We start from the raw sequence: 25190 nt of genomic DNA, 5'->3' as shown, positions 1-25190 counted from the left end.
GACCTCCCAGCTCCACATAATATTAAACAGCGGAAATCTCCCAGAGACCTCCATCTTAACACCAGCACCCAGCTTCACTCAACGACCAGCAAGCCACAGTGCTGGACAAGCTATGCCAAACAACTAGCAAAACAGGAACACAACCCCACCCATTAGCAGAGAGGCTGCCTAAAATCATAATAAGGCCACAGACACCCCAAAACACACCACCAGACGTGAACCTGCCCACTAGAGAGACAAGATCCAGCCTCATCCAGCACAACACAGGCACTAGTCCCCTCCACCAGGAAGCCTACACAACCCACTGAAACAACCTTAGCCACTGGAGACAGACATCAAAAACAACGGGAACTACGAAAGTGCAGCCTGCAAAAAGGAGACCCCAAACACAGTAAGATAAGCAAAATGAGAAGACAAAAAAACACACAGCAGATGAAGGAGCAAGATAAAAACCCACCAGACCTAACAAATGAAGAGGAAATAGGCAATCTACCTGAAAAAGAATTCAGAATAATGATAGTAAGGATGATCCGAAATCTTGGAAGTAGAATGGACAAAATGCAAGAAACAGTTAACAAGGACCTACAAGAACTAAAGATGAAACAAGCAACGATGAACAATGCAATAAATGAAATTAAAATCACTCTAGATAGGATCAATAGCAGAATAACTGGGGCAGAAGAACGGATAAGTGACCTGGAAGATAAAGTAGTGGAAATAACTACTGCAGAGCAGAATAAAGAAAAAAGAATGAAAAGAACTGAGGACAGTCTCAGAGACCTCTGGGACAACATGAAACGCACCAACATTCGAATTATAGGGGTTCCAGAAGAAGAAGAAAGAAAGAAAGGGACTGAGAAAATATTTGAAGAGATTATAGTTGAAAACTTCCCTAATATGGGAAAGGAAATAGTTAATCAAGTCCAGGAAGCACAGAGGGTCCCATACAGGATAAATACAAGGAGAAACACGCCAAGACACATATTAATCAAACTGTCAAAAATTAAATACAAAGAAAGCATATTAAAAGCAGCAAGGGAAAAACAACAAATAACACACAAGGGAATCCCCATAAGGTTAACAGCTGATCTCTCAGCAGAAACCCTACAAGCCAGAAGGGAGTGGCAGGACATACTGAAAGTGATGAAGGAGAATAGCCTGCAACCAAGACTACTCTACCCAGCAAGGATCTCATTCACATTTGATGGAGAAATTAAAACCTTTACAGACAAGCAAAAGCTGAGAGAGTTCAGCACCACCAAACCAGCTTTACAACAAATGCTAAAGGAACTTCTCTAGACACGAAACACAAGAGAAGGAAATGACCTATAGTAGCGAACCCAAAACAATATATAAAATGGAAATAGGAACATACATATCGATAATTACCTTAAATGTAAATGGACTAAATGCTCCCACCAAAAGACACAGATTGGCTGAACGGATACAAAAACAAGACCCTTATATATGCTGTCTACAAGAGACCCACTTCAGAACTAGAGACACATACAGACTGAAAGTAAGGGGATGGAAAAAGATATTCCATGCAAATGGAAACCAAAAGAAAGCTGGAGTAGCAATTCTCATATCAGACAAAATAGACTTTAAAATAAGGACTATTAAAAGGGACAAAGAAGGACACTACATAATGATCAAGGGATCGATCCAAGAAGAAGATATAACAATTGTAAATATTTATGCACCCAACATAGGAGCACCTCAATACATAAGGCAAATACTAACAACCATAAAAGGGGAGATCAACAGTAACACATTCATAGTAGGGGACTTTAACACCCCACTTTCACCCATGGACAGATCATCCAAAATGAAAATAAATAAGGAAACACAAGCTTTAAATGATACATTAAACAAGATGGACTTAATTGATATTTATAGGACACTCCATCCAAAAACAACAGAATACACATTTTTCTCAAGTGCTCATGGAACATTCTCCAGGATAGATCATATCTTGGGTCACAAATCAGGCCTTGGTAAATTTAAGAAAACTGAAATTGTATCAAGTATCTTTTCCGACCACAACGCCATGAGACTAGATATCAATTACAGGAAAAGATCTTTAAAAAATACAAACACATGGAGGCTAAACAATACACTACTTAATAATGAAGTGATCACTGAAGAAATCAAAGAGGAAATAAAAAAATACCTAGAAACAAATGACAATGGAGACACAACGACCCAAAACCTATGGGATGCAGCAAAAGCAGTTCTAAGGGGGAAGTTTATAGCAATACAAGCCCACCTTAAGAAGCAGGAAACATCTCGAATAAACAACCTAACCTTGCACCTCAAGCAATTAGAGAAAGAAGAACAAAAAAACCCCAAAGCTAGCAGAAGGAAAGAAATCATAAAAATCAGATCAGAAATAAATGAAAAAGAAATGAAGGAAACAATAGCAAAGATCAATAAAACTAAAAGCTGGTTCTTTGAGAAGATAAACAAAATAGATAAACCACTAGCCAGACTCATCAAGAAAAAAAGGGAGAAGACTCAAATCAATAGAATTAGAAATGAAAAAGGAGAAGTAACAACTGACACTGCAGAAATAAAATAAATCATGAGAGATTACTACAAGCAACTCTATGCCAATAAAATGGACAATCTGGAAGAAATGGACAAATTCTTAGAAATGCACAACCTGCCAAGACTGAATCAGGAAGAAATAGAAAATATGAACAGACCAATCACAAGCACTGAAATTGAAACTGTGATTAAAAACCTTCCAACAAACAAAAGCCCAGGACCAGATGGCTTCACAGGTGAATTCTATCAAACGTTTAGAGAAGAGCTAACACCTATCCTTCTCAAACTCTTCCAAAATATAGCAGAGGGAGGAACACTCCCAAATTCCTTCTACAAAGCCACCATCACCTTGATACCAAAACCAGACAAGGATGTCACAAAGAAAGAAAACTACAGGCCAATATCACTGATGAACATAGATGCAAAAATCCTCAACAAAATACCAGCAAACAGAATCCAACAGCACATTAAAAGGATCATGCACCATGAACAAGTGGGGTTTATTCCAGGAATGCAAGGATTCTTCAATATATGCAAATCTATCAATGTGATAAACCATATTAACAAATTGAAGGAGAAAAACCATATGATCATCTCAATAGATGCAGAGAAAGCTTTCGACAAAATTCAACACCCATTTATGATAAAAACCCTCCAGAAAGTAGGCATAGAGGGAACTTTCCTAAACATAATAAAAGCCATATATGACAAGCCCACAGCAAACATCATCCTCAATGGTGAAAAACTGAAAGCATTTCCACTAAGATCAGGAACAAGACAAGGTTGCCCACTCTCACCACTCTTATTCAACATAGTTTTGGAAGTTTTAGCCACAGCAATCAGAGAAGAAAAGGAAATAAAAGGAATCCAAAGCGGAAAAGAAGAAGTAAAGCTGTCACTGTTTGCAGATGACATGGTACTATACATGGAGAATCCTAAAGATGCTACCAGAAAACTACTAGAGCTAATCAATGAATTTGGTAAAGTAGCAGGATACAAAATTAATGCACAGAAATCTCTGGCATTCCTATATACTAATGATGAAAAATCTGAAAGTGAAATCAAGAAAACACTCCCATTTACCATTGCAACAAAAAGAATAAAATATCTAGGAATAAACCTACCTAAGGATACGAAAGACCTGTATGCAGAAAATTATAAGACACTGATGAAAGAAATTAAAGATGATACAAATAGATGGAGAGATATACCATGTTCTTGGATGGGAAGAATCAACATTGTGAAAATGACTCTACTACCCAAAGCAATCTACAGATTCAATGCAATCCCTATCAAACTACCACTGGCATTTTTCACAGAACTAGAACAAAAAATTTCGCAATTTGTATGGAAACACAAAAGACCCCGAATAGCCAAAGCAATCTTGAGAACGAAAAAAGGAGCTGGAGGAATAAGGCTCCCTGACTTCAGACTATATTACAAAGCAACAGTAATCAAGACAGTATGGTACTGGCACAAAAACAGAAAGATAGATCAGTGGAACAGGATAGAAAGCCCAGAGATAAACCCACGCACATATGGACACCTTATCTTTGATAAAGGAGGCAGGAATGTACAGTGGAGAAAGGACAGCCTCTTCAATAAATGGTGCTGGGAAAACTGGACAGGTACATGTAAAAGTATGAGATTAGATCACTCCCTAACACCATACACAAAAATAAGCTCAAAATGGATTAAAGACCTAAATGTAAGGCCAGAAACTATCAAACTCTTAGAAGAAAACATAGGAAGAACACTCTATGACATAAATCACAGCAAGATCCTTTCTGACCCACCTCCTAGAGTAATGGAAATAAAAACAAAAATAAACAAATGGGACCTAATGAAACTTCAAAGCTTTTGCACAGCAAAGGAAACCATAACCAAGACCAAAAGACAACCCTCAGAATGGGAGAAAACATTTGCAAATGAAGCAACTGACAAAGGATTAATCTCCAAAATTTACAAGCAGCTCATGCAGCTCAATAACAAAAAAACAAACAACCCCATCCAAAAATGGGCAGAAGACCTAAATAGACATTTCTCCAAAGAAGATATACAGAATGCCAACAAACACATGAAAGAATGCTCAACATCATTAATCATTAGAGAAATGCAAATCAAAACTACAATGAGATATCATCTCACACCAGTCAGAATGGCCATCATCAAAAAATCAAGAAACAATAAATGCTGGAGAGGGTGTGGAGAAAAGGGGACACTCTTGCACTGCTGGTGGGAATGTGAATTGGTTCAGCCACTGTGGAGAACAGTATGGAGGTTCCTTAAAAAACTACAAATAGAATTACCATATGACCCAGCAATCCCACTACTTGGCATATACCCTGAGAAAACCAAAATTCAAAAAGAGTCATGTACCAAAATGTTCATTGCAGCTCTATTTACAATAGCCAGGACATGGAAACAACCTAAGCGCCCATCATCGGATGAATGGATAAAGAAGATGTGGCACAAATACACAATGGAATATTACTCAGCCTTAAAAAGAAATGAAATTGAGCTATTTGTAATGAGATGGATAGACCTAGAGTCTGTCATACAGAGTGAAGTAAGTCAGAAAGAAAAAGACAAATACCGTATGCTAACACATATATATGGAATTTAAGGGAAAAAAATGTCATGAAGAACCTAGGGGTAAGATAGGAATAAAGACGCAGACCTACTGGAGAACGGACTTGAGGGTATGGGGAGGGGGAGGGGTGAGTTTTGACAGGGCGAGAGAGAGTCATGGACATATACACACTAACAAACGTAGTAAGGTAGATAGCTGGGGGGAAGCAGCCGCAAGGCACAGGGATATTAGCTCGGTGCTTTGTGACAGCCTGGAAGGGTGGGATGGGGAGAGTGGGAGGGAGGGAGACGCAAGAGGGAAGACATATAGGAACATATGTATATGTATAGCTGATTCACTTTGTTATAAAGCAGAAACTAACACACCATTGTAAAGCAATTATACCCCAATAAAGATGTTTAAAAAAAAAAAAAAAAAAAAAAGTCTGAATGAATGAATTTACCAACAGTTCAGAGACATCTGCTTCTAACACCTGATTCCTCAGGGCTTGAGATACAGTGAACTGGACAGAAAGAAAGAGTCCAAGATAAATCACAGTCTTTCTATATAAGGTGATTCTAAAACACTTTTCCTTTGTACCTTCAAAACCTTCAAACTCATATAGGTCATTAGCAGTAAAAGGGAGATGGCGACTGGGGCTATCCAAAATGACCCAGGACACTATAAGAAAATTAGACTTCAGGTATGGCTGGACAAGGTTTCTTTCAAATATCTTAATTTCATCTGATTTTTTTTAAACTCCAAAGTATTTCCTGCAGACTCCTCCTGCATCCTCTACCTCTCCTCATTTCTTCCCCGTCCTTTTTGTCTGTTCTCCAGCTGGACTGTTGTGCTAATGATTCTCTTACTTGGTCACAAATGTCCCACCCCACAGATTTTCTGCCCTCACTTTTCAGGAGTCAAACCCAGCTGCGTCTCAGGCAGACAGAGCAGGGGTCGGTCTCTGACTCAGCAGCGGCTGGTGGTACCCAGCTGGTCAGAAGGACAAAGACAGAAGTGAGGACGAGAAGCAACAAGGAAATTCAACTTAAAGTGCTGTACACTAAGATGCAGAGAATGGACTTGAGAACACGGGGAGGGGAAAGGGTAGGCTGGGACAAAGTGAGAGAATGGCAAGGACATGTATACACTACCAAACGTAAAACAGATAGCTAGTGGGAAGCAGCCGCATAGCACAGCTCGGTGCTTTGTGACCACCTAGACGGGTGGGAGGGGGACGCAAGAGGGAGGGGATATGGGGATATATGTATATGTATAGCTGATTCACTTTGTTATACAGCAGAAACGAACACAACATTGTAAAGCAATTATACTCCAATAAAGATGTTAAAAAAAAAAAGTGCTGTATGCCAAAAGATAAAGGTGCACACCAAATCTGGCTCACAAAGTCTGCACCCACATAATCATATTCAAAGCTTATCCACTCAAAAGGGAGCAGAAAGTTAAACATGACTCACCATTTCATCCTTGTTGGAAATCAACTGGGAGACATGCTTTTCTTCCTCTTTTATCATCAATTTCTCATACAGATCACTGACAATAAATGAAGGGTAATACCTATCCTTCAGCATCTCATAAATGTCTCCCTGGATTTTGCAGAACACTTCGATTCCTTTATTTCCTACAAGACACTGCTGGATTTCTTTGTAAAGTGATTTTTCCACAGATATTTCTTTGCTCTCCACGAAGAAATTCTGGTAAATTTCACCAACTAATTGTGGAATTTCGTTCTGAGAAGACAGGAAGATGAAGAAAGTAATACCATCTCTGAGAAAAACTATTTTCTTCTGAATTATCTGCATTTTAAAGGTGGAAGGGAGCCATGCAGAATGTAGGATGAGTGTGCAAAGGCTTTTGTGGGCACATTCAGGGCCAAGGGGTGAGTGTCAGACCCTGGAAAAACAACTGGTTCCTTAAAAGGAACACTTTACGTTGAACAGTTAACAAATGTAATTTCTTTTTAATGCTGGAAGGAAAAAAATAAGAATGAGAACAGTTCTCTTCTTGCAGTGGATTCCTTCTCATAAATCTCAGTTCCACAGGAATACAATTGATCAGCTAAATTCAGTATGACTTTTTCATCTAGTAAAAATAATTAGAAATGCCAACTTCTCACTCCAGAAGAAAGTCAATATAATAATTGTATAATTAGGGCTTCCCTGATGGCGCAGTGGTTGAGAGTCCACCTGCCAATGCAGGGGACGCGGGTTTGTGCCCCGGTCCGGGAGGATCCCACATGCCACGGAGCAGCTGGACCCGTGAGCCACGGCCACTGAGCCTGCGTGTCCGGAGCCTGTGCTCCGCAACGGGAGAGGCCACAACAGTGAGAGGCCCGCGTACCACAAAAATAATAATTGTATAATTAAAGAAAGCAAGAGAAATATTCTTCAGAATGATGACTTACTACATTGTAATCAAGCTTGTATTACACAGCTTGGTCTTAAGCAAGGTCTCCGCCTAAGTGTACTAAGCCTAATTCGGAAGTGCAAACATCTCATTAACATAACCTCTACACTGCCGCTATAGACAACTTATTAACTCTAGAAATGTTATGAAAAGTCTTCGACGGTAGCAAAAGATGAAGACAAACGACTTAACCAATATTATGAATATAACAAACAATCCGGAAGTTTTACATCCAAATCAGTGTTGCTAGGTCAAAATACAGCTATTTGAGGAAGCTATATCCTCTTATTGCATTGACATTTTTCAACTTGTTTTCAGTAGTTTAGGAAAAGTTTTTAAATTGCTCTTTTCAATATTCCTCTGAGAGCAGCCAAAAGTCAAGCTTGTAGTCAAATCTGGTAAATAATATATGTAATAAATTTGGCAAATATAATATTGAGTAAAATGAGGTAATTTGTGGCTTATAAATGAACAATGAAAGACATTCCTAAGAAGATTTAAAAATACTATGAGACTGGATTTAGTTCCTTAACCAAAGTAGTTTGTAATTTATGATGTATTTTAAGCTGGTATTCAGCCCTAGCAACATTCATATGAAGTGCAAATGAGTAATTTAATGTACATAGTGCTGTTTATGCTTACTTTACTAAGCCTAGAGTGGCATGGACATGTATACACGACCAAATGTAAAACAGATGGCTAGTGGGAAGCAGCCGCATAGCACAGGGAGAGCAGCTCGGTGCTCTGTGACCACCTAGAGGGGTGCGATAGGGAGGGTGGGAGGGAGACGCAAGAGGGAGGAGATATGGGGATATATGTACATGTATAGCTGATTCACTTTGTTTTAAAGCAGAAACTAACACACTGTTGTAAAGCAATTACACTCCAATAAAAATGTTAAAAATAAATAAGCCTCTCAAGATGCATGTATTATATATGTTGTACATATTGTTATATATGTTTTTAGACATATATATATATACACACACACATATATTTCACATTCTTCAGTTTAACTCTTAAATATATATCGAGAACTTGCCAAGTGCAAAACACAATGCTTATTGTTGGGCTTTGTGCTGTAATGGGCATCTGTAACCAAAAATTATTTTTTGTCTTGCTTAACACAATCTTATTTTAAATTAAATAAAAGGAGGACAGTTGTGTAAAATGTGCACATTATGATATTAAAAGTAACAAGGTTATGAGATTGAAGTGTAGGTGATAAGACCAAATTTATTGTAACAGCCATGTGGGTAATAAGTATATGCCTTTTTTATAATGGGTTAAAAAAGTAACTACCTGAAACTAAATTCAATAATTGGGAATATTTGTAAATCTTTTTTCCTTGACTACACATTCAAAAGCACTTTTTGTAAAAATGAAATCTAATTCTATTTACCATTATGGGCTAGAACATAATGCCGATAATATATTTGGTTTAAAGTATTCTTTTAATGTATCTTATCTTACAGCTTGATTAAGAAACACAGACATACTGCCTAACATACAAGTTTTTATCAGCTAGTGATTAATATTCCTTTGGGCCTATATATCCTACCTTGTGAGCATTCTTTAAATATTCCACAGACTCCCAAAAGCTAATCAGAGCTCTCTTGTCCATCCTTTCCATGTATGTTCGAAAGTGCTCTCGGTAGGAAGCATTGGCCAAGATATCTTCGAATTGAAGAATCTATGAAGGAAATTTAAGAGAAAGTTTTTAAAAATCAAATTTTAAATATCAGTTTGCTTTAACTTCCAATGGATTACTTTCTACATTCAGGAAAAAATGTGTCATTTTCTAAGTTCATAGTCAATATAATAGAGTACTTCTCTCACCTTCCTAAATTTTAAATTTAAAAAGTTTACTGAATATTCAAAATGCACATATTCAATAAATACCAATTTTCTATTAATCATTCATTCATTCAGCAAAAGATTTATTTGGCATCTACTCTGTATCAGGCACATTTCTAGGAAATGAAACAGACAAAAATCCCTGCCTTATGGGATGTATTGCTAAAAGCAATCGTGCCAATAATAGAAAAAGTGAAGAGAAATATATAAAAGACCAGGAAGCTGGAACCTAATAATTTGGCATTTTTGCTTTCCATCCTATTTTCATATAGCTGAGGAAATCTACAAATGATTTCATACCTTGTCTTTTTGTTTATAATATCACATTCGTTTAAAAAAATCTTTTGTATGCATTTTAATTGGCCCATAAAACTATTGTAGAGATGTATCACAATTACTCCTTTGTTTACTATTTTGAATGCTTACAGAAAAGAAAAACCACTATCTGAAGACACAGTGAGATCAATCTTGAGTATGGACTGCTATAGTATGAGAAAGCAGATGAGCTTCATAATAATTCATGACTCAACTAGGAGAAATGCCTCAAACTAATTTAGAAGGAGTTTAACTCCTATATCCTTAGTTATTAATTAGTAATAAAAATGATGTCTATGTATACTGCAACGAAAAGAAAACTTACATTTAAGATTTTTAAAGTTAATATTGTGGCGACTGAAAAATTTCAGAAATGTTACCAGTTAAGATCTTTCTAAAATCAAGTGCATATGATCAATGCATGTTCAACTCTTTCTGCCACTGACAGTAAGTCCTCAATCTGTTCTGTGGACAGAAGGGGGCAGGCATTTTTCTAACAACTTTTGATAACTAAGTAATCAAAAGTGATCCCTTGCTACAGACCATTAATATTTAGGATTTAGTTTACTAACTTTGGGAGACCGTAGCATGTATCCTCACTTTATGTACACCTACCAGCGAAGCATTTTTCGGTACAAATCCTAACTGTACAGGCTCCAAAGAAGTCTGAAGGCTCCCATGTCGACTCTGGCTGGGAATGACAGATCACTCAGACAGCAATCCATTTTTAACATGGGGAGGAGCTGAGCAGGAAAGACTCGCAACAATTCTAAAGAAGTCTTCCCAGTATAATTTCATGGATTGAAATGAATTTCAAGTTAGATACAAATCCACATATTTGCAAAATCAAGTCCAAAACATCTTCTAAATTAGCCACTTTTAGATTCTTTTATTGTGTCTTACGAACACTCCTATGTTTAGTTCTAAAAGTGCAAATATATGCAAATAAATGACAGCAAATATATCTCAAGTCTAGCTACACATCTGAAATATCTCATATCTTAGCTGGTGAATTAACCAAGTTCTCTTCTCCATTTGTTTTCTATTTTCTCTTGAAGCCTGCATAAGCCTTTCACTGATTCACACCTACACTAACGGTGTGGGTCTGTGTGACCAGGATAAGGAGACTGCACACTTCTGAGTCAAATGTGTTAACATGGGATGAACTCAATCTCATTGTGTTAAGGTAAGATGAACTAATCTCAGTAATTCTGAGCCTGTTGTGTGGAAGTGGAAAGAAAAGACTGGGTAGGTCCACGTTGACACTACTGTAAATATATGATTAAAAAAATATATATATATATAGAGAGAGACAATGTAATACCAATTAACATTTACTAAGGGCTTCCATATAGCAAACACTGTGCTCTTGCATTAATTTCCTTCTGTTGGATCAGCACGTTTCCTTCTGTCCTAAGACTTCTGGTAAATTCTGGGAGGGCTGATGCCACAATCAATAATCTCTAGGCAGAAGACAAAAAATTGTCCTGGTGGATGTCACATATGCCGAAGGCCATGAAGTATTTCAGGCTGGAAGGTAGCCTATGAAGGCAGATTGTTCTTTATTCCCCTCAGGGATTTTTATTTACTCCTTTTTCACTATCTCCCAAACCCACTGGATCTGGTTTCATGATGCATACTCTATTAACTTAGTTTTATGTTTTGTGTGTATTACCCCTTGACCAGCAGGTTAATTTTTCTCTAGGAAATATACCCCCTAAGCACTCAAAAGGACCACAAGGCCTAGAAGAGTAAGTAAATGTGCTCTTAATACCCCCAACATGTTACCAAGAGGGACCCAGGCCCAAGATTCTCTAGCTGCCGAATACCTACGATACACTCATGAGACTACCTACGGCGTACTAATGAGAATGTGGAGAATTAGGATCTTGGGACTAATGTTTTATCCCAAAAGGAGAGACCACAATTGGGTTCCTCTTACATTTATAACATCACTAAACATACCCCTGAATAATTACTGCCAGTAATAACAAATGTTTATTAAGTGCTCATTATACACCAAGTACCATACTTACCATTTTATGTGCACTATTTAATTTAATGATTATCATGCCCTGTAGGGTATGTCCAGTTAACCCTACTTTATAAGTAGAGTACAGAGAGGCTAACTAACTTGCCCAAAGTCAATCCCCAGCAGACCTGGGATTAAAAGCCAGGCTTTCTGACTCTGTAGCACAGCTTCTTAACTATAATAAAATACTTACACTCTTTAAGAAATTACCTGATTTGTATTCAGGCCAAAAAATTTAGCAAACTAAAAACAGTATGGAAGTCAAGAAGGAAAGATGGACTGAGAGCCCTACAAGAACAACATGTGAGTCTATGTTCTGGAATATATGTCTTAGGTTAAATACCAAGAAGTGAAAAGATTGTCTATGTGATTAAAGCCGTGTTCGTAACAAATATGAAACGGCAAAACAAGAAACTACAAAGTTCCACCTTCTGGCTTTGAGGCCCTTCCCCCTCATCCAAGGGCCCATCCTCTTGCTGGTCGTAGGCAGGGCCTCCCAGGATTCTGATCCTCTTCTCACACTGCTTCTTTGCCACAGTCAGTTGGTTAATGTACCTTTTCATGTTCCTGGCCCTCAGGAGATCAGCCTTCATAGCAGCAGTTTCTTTACCTTGAATGAGATAGATGGATAGTACACACTCAGAGGACAAGGTACAAAAGAGGGAACACAGCGACTGTGGGCCAGATTAATGTCTGATGTGGTACGTTCTGAGCCGCAGTGGGTACTAAAGGACAGCCACTATGGAAAACAATATGAAGGTTCCTCAAAAAATTAAAAATTGAACCACCATATGATCCAGCAATTCCACTCCTGAATATGTATCCAAAGAAAATGAAAACACTAATTCAAAAATATATATGCACCCGAATGCTCATAGCAGCACTACTTACAATAGCCAAGATACAGAAGCAACCTAAGTGACCATCAACAGATGACTAGATAGAGAAGATGTGATACGCATATCTATCGGGTTGGCCAAAAGGTTTGTTTGTTTCCGTGAGATGGCTCTAGTAGCACTTAGTTGTCTTTAACTTCATTTGAAACAATTTCGTTAGATTGTATGCGTCAGCTGTCACATCAGCGTGCATTTAAAAAACAACTTATCAAGATTGGTGAATTTTTATGTAGCCATTTTAATATTGAAAATGGAAGAAAAAAAGCAACATTTTTGGCATATTATTCTTTATCATTTCAAGAAAGGTAAAAACACAACTGAAATGCAAAAAAAAGATTTGTGCAGTATATGGAGAAGATGCTGTGACTGATCGAACGTGTCAAAAGTGGTTTTCGAGGTTTTGTGCTGGAGATTTCTTACTGGAAGATGCTCCACGGGCGGGTAGACCAGCTGAAGTTGATACAATCAAATCGAAACAATAATTGAGAACAGGGCTTCCCTGGTGGCGCAGTGGTTGGGAGTCCGCCTGCCGATGCCGGGGCCACGGGTTTGTGCCCCAGTCCGGGAGGATCCCGCATGCCGCGGAGCGGCTGGGCCCGTGAGCCGTGGCCGCTGGGCCTGCACGTCCGGAGCCTGTGCTCCGCAATGGGAGAGGCCACAGCAGTGAGAGGCCCGCGTACCAAAAAAAAAAAAAAAAATCGAGATCAATTATACCACGCGGGAGATAGCCAACATACTCAAAATATCCAAACCAAGCACTGAAAATCATTTGCACCAGCTTGGTTTTATGTTAATTGCTTTGATGCTTGGGTTCCATGTAAGTTAAGCAAAAAAAACCCTTCTTGACCATATTTCCGCATGCGATTCTCTACTGAAACGTAATGAAAACGTTCCGTTTTTAAAACAAATTGTGACAGGCGATGAAAAGTGGATACTGTACAATAATATGGAACAGAAGAGATCATGGGGCAAGTGAAATGAACCATCACCAACCACACTAAAGGCCGGTCTTCATCCAGAGAAGATGATGTTGTGTATATGTTGGGATTGGAGGGGAGTTCTTCTATCATGAGCTCCTTCCGGAAAACCAAACAATTAATTCCAACAAGCACTACCCCTAACTAGACCAACTGAAAGTAGCACTCGACAAAAAGTGTCCAGAATTAGTCAAGAGAAAACACAAAATCTTCCATCAGGATAATGCAAGACTGCGTGTTTCTTTGATGACCAGGCAAAAACTGTTACAGTTCGGCTGGGAAGTTCTGATTCATCCGCTGTATTCACCAGACATTGCACCTTCAGATTTCCATTTATTTCAGTCTTTATAAACTTCTCTTAATGGAAAAAATTTCAATTCCCTGGAAGACTGTAAAAGGCACCTGGAACAGTTCTTTGCTCAAAAAGGTAAGTTTTGGGAAGGTGGAATTATGAAGTTGCCTGAAAAATGGCAGAAGGTAGTAGAACAAAAGGATGAATACACTGTTCAGTAAAGTTCTTGGTGAAAATGAAAAATGTGTCTTTTATTTTTACTTAAAAAACGAAAGGCACTTTTTGACCCACCCAATATATATTATGGAATATTACTCAGCCATAAAAAGAATGAAATGTTGCCATTTGCAATGTGGATCGACCTGGGGGCTATTATATTTAGTGAAATAAGTCAGACAGAAAAAGACAAATATTATATGTTTTCACTTATATGTGGAATCTAAAAAAACTAAAACAAATGAATGAATGTAACAAAACAGAAACAGACTCACAGATACAGATAATAAACCAGTGGCTACCAGAGGGAAGGAGTATATGGGGAGGGCCAACACAGGTGAAGGGGATTAAGAGGTACAAACTACCAGGTATAAAATAAATAAGTTACAAGGATATAGCATACAGCACAAGAAATATAGCCAATATTTTATAACAACTTTATATGGGGTATAATCTATAAAAATAGTGAATCACTACGTTATAGGGCTGTCTCTGGACTACCCATCCTGGACACTTCGTATGAATGGAGTCACACACTACGTGGTCTATGGTGACCAGTTTCTTGGACGCACTGGGTAGCTCCCTACTCCGGGCTTTACTATCCATCCTCTCAGCCTGGTCCCTTCATCCCCCAGGAATCTGCCTGGCTCAGTTCCCCGCCCCCTTCAGGTCCCTAGTTCAGGGTTCAGGGAAGACCTCCCCGGCCACTCTCTTCTACCTGCAACCTACACCCTAAAACACCAGTCTTCTCCCGTCTTTCCTTCTCTAGCGCAGCGGTCCCCAACCTTTTTGGCTCCAGGGGCGGGTTTCGTGGAAGACAGCTCTTCCGTGGACGGGGGGTGGGGGGGGTGATGGTTCAGGCGGTGATGCGAGCGATGGGGAGCAGTTGATGAAGCTTCCCCACTGGCTCAGTGCTCACCTCTTGCTGGGCAGCCCGGCTCCTGACAGGGGGCTGGGGGACCCCTGCTCTACAGCACGACTGCCATACTGCATATTCGACTTAGTTATCCTGTATGTCCTCATAAAGGTAGCGTTTTGTCTGTTCACACACTGTTGTACCATCAGCACCTACGAGAGTGCCTGGCAACACACGAGGGACTCATAAAATGTGTTGAGTGGATGTACGATCTGTGTCAAATGTTACCGAGAGATCAAGCTGAGTGCTTGCTGTGGATCAGGTATTGTGCTCTTTCTAGAACTCTGGCTGTGAAGGAGAGAACCAGGGTGAGTCTCCTCACCTCCCATTCTTCAGCTTACTCTGTTACGGTGTCTAGCCCTCCCCTCCATCAAATCTGCTGTGGCCAAGATCACTAGTGGACCTCCACATCAAATGCAGTAGACAGTTGTCAGTAGAGTCTGGAATCAGACTAGAATTCGGGCTCTGCCACCACGAGCTACATGGTCTTAGCGAGACTTTTTAAAAATTTAATTTAAAAACATTTACAATGGGCTTCCCTGGTAGCACCATGGTTAAGAATCCACCTGCCAAAGCAGGGGACACGGGTTCGAGCCCTGGTCTGGGAAGATCCCACATGCCGCGGAGCAACTAAGCCCGTGTGCCACAACTACTGAGCCTGTGCCCTAGAGCCCGTGAGCCACAACTACTGAAGTTCGTGTGCCACAACTACTGAAGCCCACATGCCTAGGGCCCGTGCTCCACAACGAGAAGCCACCACGATGAGAAGCCCGCGCACCGCAATGAAGAGTAGCCCCCGCTCGCCGCAACTAGAGAAAGCCCACGCGCAGCAGCGAAGACCCAACCAGCCAAAAACAAATAAATAAATTGTTTTAAAAAAAAGAAAATCACCTCAAAAACATATACAATGGTTTGTTTTCTTAAGCTGACATTATATAACTTATAAAAAGCAAAAGACTCACACGAAATTAATTTTTAAAAACGATGAGCGCTGAGCATTTCCTTGGGGACAACTGACTGGCTTTGCATACACACCTGAAGGCGGGGAAGGGCTGGGTTGAGGGAAGGCATTTTTCTTTTCTTTCTTCTTTTTTAAATGGACAAGAAATGAGCTGGTTTTAATGCTGATGAGCAGGAACCAGTTAAAAGAAAAAAAGGTGACAGATGGGTACCCAGTAGACACCTGAGGAGGCTGGCTTTGGGAAAGGCCACCTCCTCCACTGTGGTAACACGCAAGGCACAGCGATGGATGCAGACACAAGCAAATGGGGAGCTGGAGCAGTTCCCTTCCTAGGTTCTGGTTTCTGGAAGTGGGGAGGGAGGTTATCTGCTCAGGGAGGTGCGTAGAAAGGGGGAGGGGACAGAGGCCTGAGGAAAGTGGGCAAAGTGTGAAAGCCACTGTGGAAAGCAGAAGAACAAGCTCACTTCAGAAACACGGCGGGATTGTTTCAGGTGGTGTCCAGGGCCGAGGCGACCTCTGGATGGGTATGAACCTTCCTGGGCAGGTCAGAGCACAGCTCTGGAGGTGAGTCAGAACACACATGACTTAGACTGGAACTGGCGACAATAAAAGAGGGTTGGTGGTGTGTTTCTCGGTGCCCCTGGACACGGAGTCTAAGTGAAGTTTTACACACCTAGGGAGACCTCCAATTCTCTAGGGTGGTCGTCACTGCCCTCGTGTCACAGAGTCAATCGGCAGATGCTTACAATAGCGCCTGGGCAGGCTGAACAATCAACTGGAAAAACTCAGGCAAGGACCACAAAACACTGTGTCTTTCAGAGCAGCTTTTTCTGACATTTATCACCAACGGTCACAGGCAGACTTCAAGTCAACAGTCAGCCTCGCTCAAGAGGGTCTGTCAGGTATTACAGGATGTTTTCCATACATGTGCTGAGGAGACATTTTCATTTGACCTCAGTGATGGTTTCTCAGCATATCTTATTCTTGGCTGACAGAGAGGCCCTGACCAAAGAACTTAACTCAGCACTCATCTCGAGAGGAAAAAAGCGTATTTCAGAGCCCCCTTAGTGGGAAGACAAAAGTAAATGTAGTCTGTCCCCCAATTAGCCTATTGCAAACTAAAACTATTCGTGTGTATACCTAAAGAAATACGTGCTGGGACTAGTGAATTTTTCAGAAAAGTTTTCATTTATTTTTCTACCTCCAAAGCTCATGTTAGTTCCATTATACTTAGATTCTAAGGAGCTTAAACTCCTACAGTTATAATCCACTATTCTGCATTGATTACAGTTATTTTAAATAGATTTAAAGCACATATCCTTAAACTATTTTGCATTGGTTACATTTACTTTAAACATTCGAAACATACATCCTTAAACTCTAAATTCTGTACATAACATTTAAGCTACTTTAAAATTGGGGGACAAAAACTTGCCTTTTATAGAACAAACCTAGACTGCAATTTTAATTTTGGGTTAAAACAGACTAATAAAAAGAAAGATATAGAGAAAGAAACTGACACACATTTAACAACAATCAAATTCTTCTCCTGAGAAGGCTTAAAAGTCTTTCTAAAAGGACAAAAACTGAGGCAAATTCCAAAGGGAAGGAAGAAAGAGAATAAACCTTCCCCTAAAACCCAGCTGCAGAGCTGAGAAAACATTCTGGAGTCCTGCCTGAATGTCCCCTGCTCACGTGAATGCATTCTGTTTGTTAAGGGCAAGGCAAAGCCATTGTCTGATGACAAAGCTTGTTGCTAACAAACGCTACGGCAACTTGCTGCTTAGACAATTCTGTTTATTTTTGCCTCAGAAAACCAATGCCATGTTCAGGGCTAAACGACTAACAGGGCACTCCAGCAGCGCACGTGACTGCCGTGCAAAAATCCCAGTAAATCCAGCGATGCAGATGAATACGCTTCTTTGTGACCTGAGAACCCGTCCATCCAAGAAATCTTCACGCCAAGAGAAGCGCAGGCAAGAGGGTGGAAGATGCGCTGCCCAGCTCAAGCGAGACTCCTGCAGCTGTCTCTCTGCAGAGACCTAGGTAATGCTGCACACTGTTAAAAACCGGTTAACCACACAGTGTTTAATCCAGCTTAAAAAAGAAGGCCGAGACCACAAACAGTGGCAGGTGACACACTGGGTGGCAGTGGCTCTTTGCACGGGTGCCGAGAAGAACACACAAGTGATATAATCTTCTACAACAATTAATTATAAATGTCTACTGCTTTCCTTCCTATAGAGTCTAGATGCTACTGAGGTCAGAGCAAAAGGAAAGGGGGTCATTTGCGGAAAAAGACATTTGGATTAGACCTTAGGCGAACTCTATAAGGATATTTCAGTGGACCTATGAACAACATCACAGAACTGCTTTTTGCTGTAAGCCTTCTGCCCATGATATAGTTCTTCCTTAAGTGAGTAAAGTGACTTGCAGTAAAACAAAAACACCAGGGGACAACTGTTAGATACTATTTCCAATGTGGCAAAGGAGGGTAAAGTAACCTACAGTGCAAACCAAGGGCTCCAGAAGTAGCACAAGTATAACTGGATTCAAATGGCACCGCTGTATTTTTCAAGTACTCAAAAGTATCAACAATAGATTATTTCTTTTCTCCTAGTGCGCTATCAAATTCCAAGGCATAGCCTAACTGCAACAGCCTCGGCAGGTTGATTGAGGAATTCCACGGATGACACACAGCAGGATCTCTCAGCCTGGGCACCAGCGACATTCTGGGTGGATAAATCTTTGCTGTGAGGCTGTCCTGTGTATCATGGGATGTTTAGCAGCATCCCTGGCCTCTACCACTAGATGCCAGTAGCATCCCTTTCCCCCTGTGTGACAGCCAAAAATGTCTCCAGACCTTGTCAAATGCCCCTGTCCTCCCACCCCACTGAGAAGTATTAATACAGAGGCACAGCTCCTGTGAGAGTGCAGAAGGCAAGGCTACACTACCCCGACTCCCCAGCATTGGGTTCTGTCCCCCACGATGCACAGGTCTCCTCACACCCCCCCCCCACGCAATCAAGGGAAGGGATTAGGGGGTTCCTCGCTAGAAAACGTCACCAACAGGCTAACAAGTCTTTGAATCTTTCTTGGACATTGAAATACAAGTTTCAATAAACCCCCTTGAGAAGAGGGTTCAAGAAACAGGTATGGATTTACTCAGGGACTAGTCCAGTTTCCAAAGGAGAAATGGTGCTTCCTTCTTACTGTGAAGCTGATGGCAATTCTCAGTAGTTACTGATCGTCACAAACTTCTTCAGAGTTATCTGAAAATCACCTCAAAAGCTGCCCAGGAACTAAAACAATATTTACCTTTCTTTTCAACTTGAGGCCGGAATGTTCTCTGTTTTACAAGTGGGATTCTCTTACCACACCAAACACTTGAAATTTCAAAGTCTGGAGTGTGTCACTCCACTTTAGTAGAAAGTATATTTGAGGAATAAGCAGAGATCCTATCGCAGGAGCTGATGGTGGAGACTCTCACGTTATAGTGGAGAAGAATACAGGGGCCTCACAGGCCAGGCAAGGCACGCTGTCAGGGTGCCTACAGCGCACCTTTTATCTCCTTCCTTTAAACATCTCAAGGGCTGAAACTTCCAGTACTTCCTTTGGCTTAAGGCCCTCCAGCATGCTTGCAATAGATTTTTTAAATAATAGCGTCCTATCAGTTAAATCCACACATCAAATTGCCGGGAGAACCCTTCTCCCACATTAGAACTGCGACTTGAACAGACAGAAGATAGACACTTAGAACGCAGTTCTGACGCATACGATTTCTAAGTTTGGAGCATGACTCGCGTAGCATCTGCCTGTGTGAGTGAGCAGTGCGGTGGGAAGAGTCCAGGACTAAAGTCCAGGAGACGTGGCTTCAAGTTCCAGATCAGCATGTCACTAACCAGGTACCTGTTGAACATCTCTGGACCTGAACTTTATTCGTATAAATGCAGGTCTTAGAATGGAAGATGACTAAAGTTTTCTGGGAGAAGAGAGGTGGGAGCAGAGTTGGATATAAAATTATATATGTGTAATTTTACATGTAACTATATAAAACTACACTCTCTGTAGAGAGTGTAACGGAAGTGCCCTGAGCCCTCGGTCCCTCAAGGCAGGTAAGGGATGGGGCTGTGTTGGATGTTGGGGAAGGAACCGCAGGCTCTGGACGCTGCCGCACTCAGAGCATCAGGGCTGGGCAGAGGGAAACCCTGGCAAGCGCCCTGCAGCAATGGCCTGGGGTGCTTTGTAAGTTTAGGTCATTCACAAATTAGAAACTGTGTCAAGTTACTGCAATGCTAGGAGTTAGATCACAAGCATTAGAAAGGACTCTGAGAAGTCCGCTAGAGTTTACAGAGTAGCTCCTTCTTTCAGGCAGGGACACCTTTACATCCCAAATCAGATGAGAAATATTATTTAAAAAAATAATTCCTAATGGAAATTATTATGGTTCTTATCAACAAGTAACTGTGTGTATGTACATACTTAATATAGTCTGAAGTTCTTCTACACTTCTGCTTGACACATTCAGTTCCAAAACTCTTTACTTACACTCTAAACGAGATACACACAATGTTGCCAACACCTCCCCATCTACACGATGAGCGCGTCACCCCCAAGAGTGCAGTATTTATATACAGCAGTTGCTACCAGACTCAAATCAACATTATGTCCCTCTTTGCAGTCAGCTGAATAAATACTACCCTTGAATCACTTTATTCTTTATTTAACAATTCATTTAATGTTTCAGTATCATTAGTCTTGTTAATTTGCAGGGTCTGTTTGTCCATAGAGGATCCTTTATTTCCTACCGGGGAAACAGCTTATGTGTTTTGTTTTGTTTTGCTTTTTAATTTTTATTGGAGTATAGTTGATTTACAACGTTGTGTGTTAGTTTCAGGTATATAGCAAAGTGAATCAGTCATATGTATACATATATCCACCCTTTTTTTTTTTTTGATTCTTTTCCCATAGAGGCCATTACAGAGTATTGAGTAGAGTTCCCTGTGCTGTACAGCAGGTTCTTAATTAGTTATCACTTTAACTATTCTTTTTTGTTTGTTTATTTGCGGTACGCGGGCCTCTCACTGTCCTGGCCTCTCCCGCTGAGGAGCCCAGGCTCCGGACACGCAGGCTCAGCGGCCATGGCTCATGGGCCTAGCCGCTCCGCGGCATGTGGGATCTTCCCGGACCGGGGCATGAACCCACGTCCCCTGCATCGGCAGGTGGACTCTCAACCACTGCGCCACCAGAGAAGCCCCACTTTAACTATTCTTGATAACATTTCAGGATCCAGAACAGCAGTGGGGTGGGGGAAAGCTTTAAAGGGAGCTGAAATACTGGGCTCATTCACATCCAACTGCAGGGAAAATGTAGCATGTGTTCCATTACTACTAGAATTCCTACACTTGGCCAGTATCTTAGTTCGGGCACCTATAACCAAATGCCACAGACCGGCTGGCTATAAACAACAGAAATGTATTTCTCACAGTCTGGAGACTGGGAATCCAAGATTAGGGTGCCACCACAGTTGAGTCCTGGTGAAGGCCCTCTTGTCAGTGGCAGACTGCCACCTTCTTGCTGTGTCCTCACACGATGGGAGAGGCTGGGGATCTCTCTACAGCCTCTTTTATAAGTCACCAAATCCATTCATGAGGGCTCCACTGTCACGACTTAAGCACCTCCCAAAGGCCTCACCTCCTAATACCATCAAGTTCGGATGTTAGGATTTCAACGAAAGGATTCTGGGGGAACACGATTATTGAGACCCTAGCAGCCAGCTAATTTTACTAGACCACTTCTCAACTACCTGGGCTGTTCTAATTGTTAATAAAAAGCTAGAGTTGGGCACTAAAATGCAAACGCGACCAGATCACTGGCTCTACAGTAGCGGTCCTCACGGTGTGGTTACTGGATAAGCAACATCAGCATCTCTGGGGAACCTGTGCGGAATGCGAACTTTCAGGGCCCACTCAGAGCCACAGAATCACAGACTTTGGGGCCCAGAAACCTGCATCTTAACAAGCCCTCCAGGTGATTCTGACACACACTATAGTTTGAGAACGACCGGTCTCCAGGATTAAGCCCAAACTTCTCAGGACAGCTCCCAAGGCCCTTTAGGATCGGCCCCCGTCTTCCCATCAAGGCTCATCTCTCCATTACATCCCAAGCACCTGCACAGTGTCTCAGCTGACATAACCCACATACAAACGCACACGGGGCAGCATCCAGCCGCAGCCACCCAAAAAGCCCAAAGGGTATGAGAGCCACTCAATCTTTTGTACTCAACTCTGCTACCCTTAAGAAAACGCCTTTCTTGAGCTCTGGCCCAGGTAGAGCTGACACTCCACACATCTGTGCCACTACTCGATCCCGAACCGGCAACTCTCACTGAATTTATCAAACTGTACTGTGATTTTGTTTGTGTATCCACCTGTCTCCTCCTGAAGGTCGGGGACAGTTTCATGCCTTGCACAGCTGTGCCTCATACATAATGGCACTCACAAGATGTTTGCTGAGTGACTGAAGACCTACTTCTGGTGATTCCTTCTCTGAAGGAAGATATCCTTCGGAGTCCTTTCTCTACTGACGTGAAGGGTCCTATGAACTCAGGTGGTCTTTCATCTACCCAGGATCAGCAGGGGGCGGGGGGAGAGGTGTTGTGAACAAAGCAGAGAAATTCAAGATAAAATATAAAGGATAAGTAGGAGTTATCTAGGCAGAGTGATACTGAGTGTAGGGCAGCATTCCAAGAAGAAGAAACAGAATGTGCAAAGAATATGAGGCGGGAGGAACTGGGGTGAGTTGAGGAAAGAGAAAAGTGAGTTTGGCTGGAGTTCAGAGGGAGGGGGTGGTCTGGCGGGAGATGAGGCTGAAGATCAAGATGGGGCCAGAGCAAGCAGGGCCTTGCAGGTTTCACTTCGAAGCGTTGTTATTCTAAGAACAATGGGAAGACAATGAAAGGTAAGCATGGGGGTGGCATGATTAAGATCTGTATTTTTAAAAAATCACTCTGGCTTCAGTATGAAAAATAAATTGAATAGGGGCAGGAGTGGATACAAGGAAACCAATTAGGAAGCTACTGCCTTAGTTCGAGAGAGACGGGTGGTGGAAAATGGTGGTGCAGAGAAAGAGCCGAGTTGAGATATATTTAGGAGGTCAGTCTGTGGGACGATAATGGACTAGATATAGCGCATGACGGAGAAGGAACGAACAAGGAGGACTCCTAGGTTTCTGACTTACTCGGACGGATGGCAATGCCATTCACAGAGACAAGAAACTACAGAAGATGGCCAGTTACGTGGGACCTGATCTGGACCTTTTCATTTGGAGGTGTCTTTTGATATCCAAATAAAAATGTGCAGTAAACAGTAGGTAAGTAGAAAAGCAGAGAATAAAGGTTCTGTAGATAGAAATTTGGAAAGTCATCAGCATATAGATAAAGGAAAGACTAACCAAAGAACACAGAGCAGTGCCACCCAAGGAAGCTGTGGTGATGAAGGATATGTTCCACGCTATCCAATACGGTAGCCACACAGGGTTACTGAACACTTGAAACATAACTGGTGTGACTGAGAAACAAAATTTTACATTTTTATTTACTTTCAGTTAATTTAAATAGCCACATATGCTAATGGTTACTATATTGGAAAGCACAGGTATAAAATAATGAGAGTTAGAAACAAATCCTGAGGAACTCCAACATCGAAAAGCTGAATAGAGACAAATAAGCAAGCAGAGAAACAAACAAACAACTCGAATGACAGAGTGTTAGCCAGGGCAGGTTGAAAGCTCAGGAAGACAGTAGTCACCAATGTCACTTGCTGCCGAATAGTCAAAGATGAAGACGGAAAAATGTTCACTGAAACTAGCTAGTTGGACTTACTAAACTTCCCAAATTCCATCACCAACAAGAAGTTGATGTGGTTAGCGGGTAAAATTCAGGCCTCCGCCAATATGTTTGGCCAGAATGAATGATAAAATAAGGTCAGAGGCAAGAAAATTTTGTGAGCAGACTTAACTTCTGAGACCAAGTGCTTCAAATTGTTTAATATCTATGAATTTGCTCTAAGAACCTCCTTCTCTAATCATACCTAATTTTCTTGCCCATAGGACAAGGATCTGAGTTAGATGGTCTCAAAAGTTTTATTTTTAGGATTATTTACTTTCCCTAGAATTGTATCAGCAGTTAAACTAGCTGAGGCACTGTAAAGACTTTTAAAATCATTCGATACCTTATTTCTTAAAAAGATCAAGATACCGTAAGAAAAAAGCCATCAAGAAAAGAATCAAACTGAAATTTCTACATTGTTAAAGAGAGGAACTTGCTCTACATTTAAGATAAACTAATCTACTTATGAACCTGAAACATGTACAGAGTTTTGTGTGAATTTGCTGGAGTCTGTTGACGCTCAGAAGCCTTATTTGAACCTTCCTGTGTATACAAAGCAAAGCGGTCCCCCCGACCCTACTCTATCATCCTGAAAAAAGTCAGTGCAGAGTCAGCTGGTTAATTCCTTAAGGTTTCAGAGAAAACACAATCAGGTAATTTCTCCCCACTTGTTATACGGCATTTTTTCCTCTGAATCCTCAAACTGTTTTCACACTTGCATACCATTTCTTAATCATCAACCACTATAGTTGAAAAAGACCTGCCTGAAACATATTTATATGTAGCAACAAAATTATACTTTAGCATATATATACTATTTTCATAAATGAAGTCCCCATCTCTAGTTTGAATCCTAAGTATTCTTAGTATCTTCCACCTGGTCATTCTCTTGTTTAAACGTCTTCAGTTTCCCGCTCACAAAGAGGACATGGAAATAAGGAGAAACAACACTGGAAACGAAACTGCTTAAAACCTCACATACAACCTGGCAGCATCATTACACGGTCGCTCTGAGCACAGCCCGATTTTCCAGGTTTAAGGAAACAGTGCAGACAGGTGCAGCTGGTGACGAGAGGTTAACACACAGACTGAGGCTTTTCCTGGATTCTCCGCTCGATATTTTCACTAGATCGCACTATCCTCAAAAAACAACAAAACGATTCTATTTGAGGGCAGCCTTTTAATGGTAAAAAATCAAAGTTTCCGTAGTGCCTTTTACAGGGAGGAAAAAAAACACACACAAAAAAATCTGTCTGGAAATAGATTACAGATTAATTTGAGAAAGAATGAG

At 40.9% G+C, this 25190-nt stretch overlaps 1 protein-coding gene across 2 annotated transcripts in view; it reads right to left on the bottom strand.

The window, feature by feature from the left end:
- Positions 1-25190, bottom strand: part of SNX25 (sorting nexin 25) — a 124999-nt gene that overhangs the window by 27262 nt on the left and 72547 nt on the right. For both annotated transcript variants that reach the window (XM_032618403.1, XM_032618402.1), the window contains exons 7-9: positions 12182-12363; positions 9111-9242; positions 6601-6873 (exon numbers count right to left, since the gene is read on the bottom strand). In XM_032618403.1, the coding sequence (XP_032474294.1) occupies positions 6601-6873; positions 9111-9242; positions 12182-12363 (587 nt within the window). The remainder of the gene's footprint in view (positions 1-6600; positions 6874-9110; positions 9243-12181; positions 12364-25190) is intronic.

The sequence above is a fragment of the Phocoena sinus genome, chromosome 21, assembly GCF_008692025.1.
Source record: "Phocoena sinus isolate mPhoSin1 chromosome 21, mPhoSin1.pri, whole genome shotgun sequence".
NCBI lineage: Eukaryota > Metazoa > Chordata > Mammalia > Artiodactyla > Phocoenidae > Phocoena > Phocoena sinus.
This window is presented reverse-complemented; position numbering and strand designations above follow the sequence as displayed.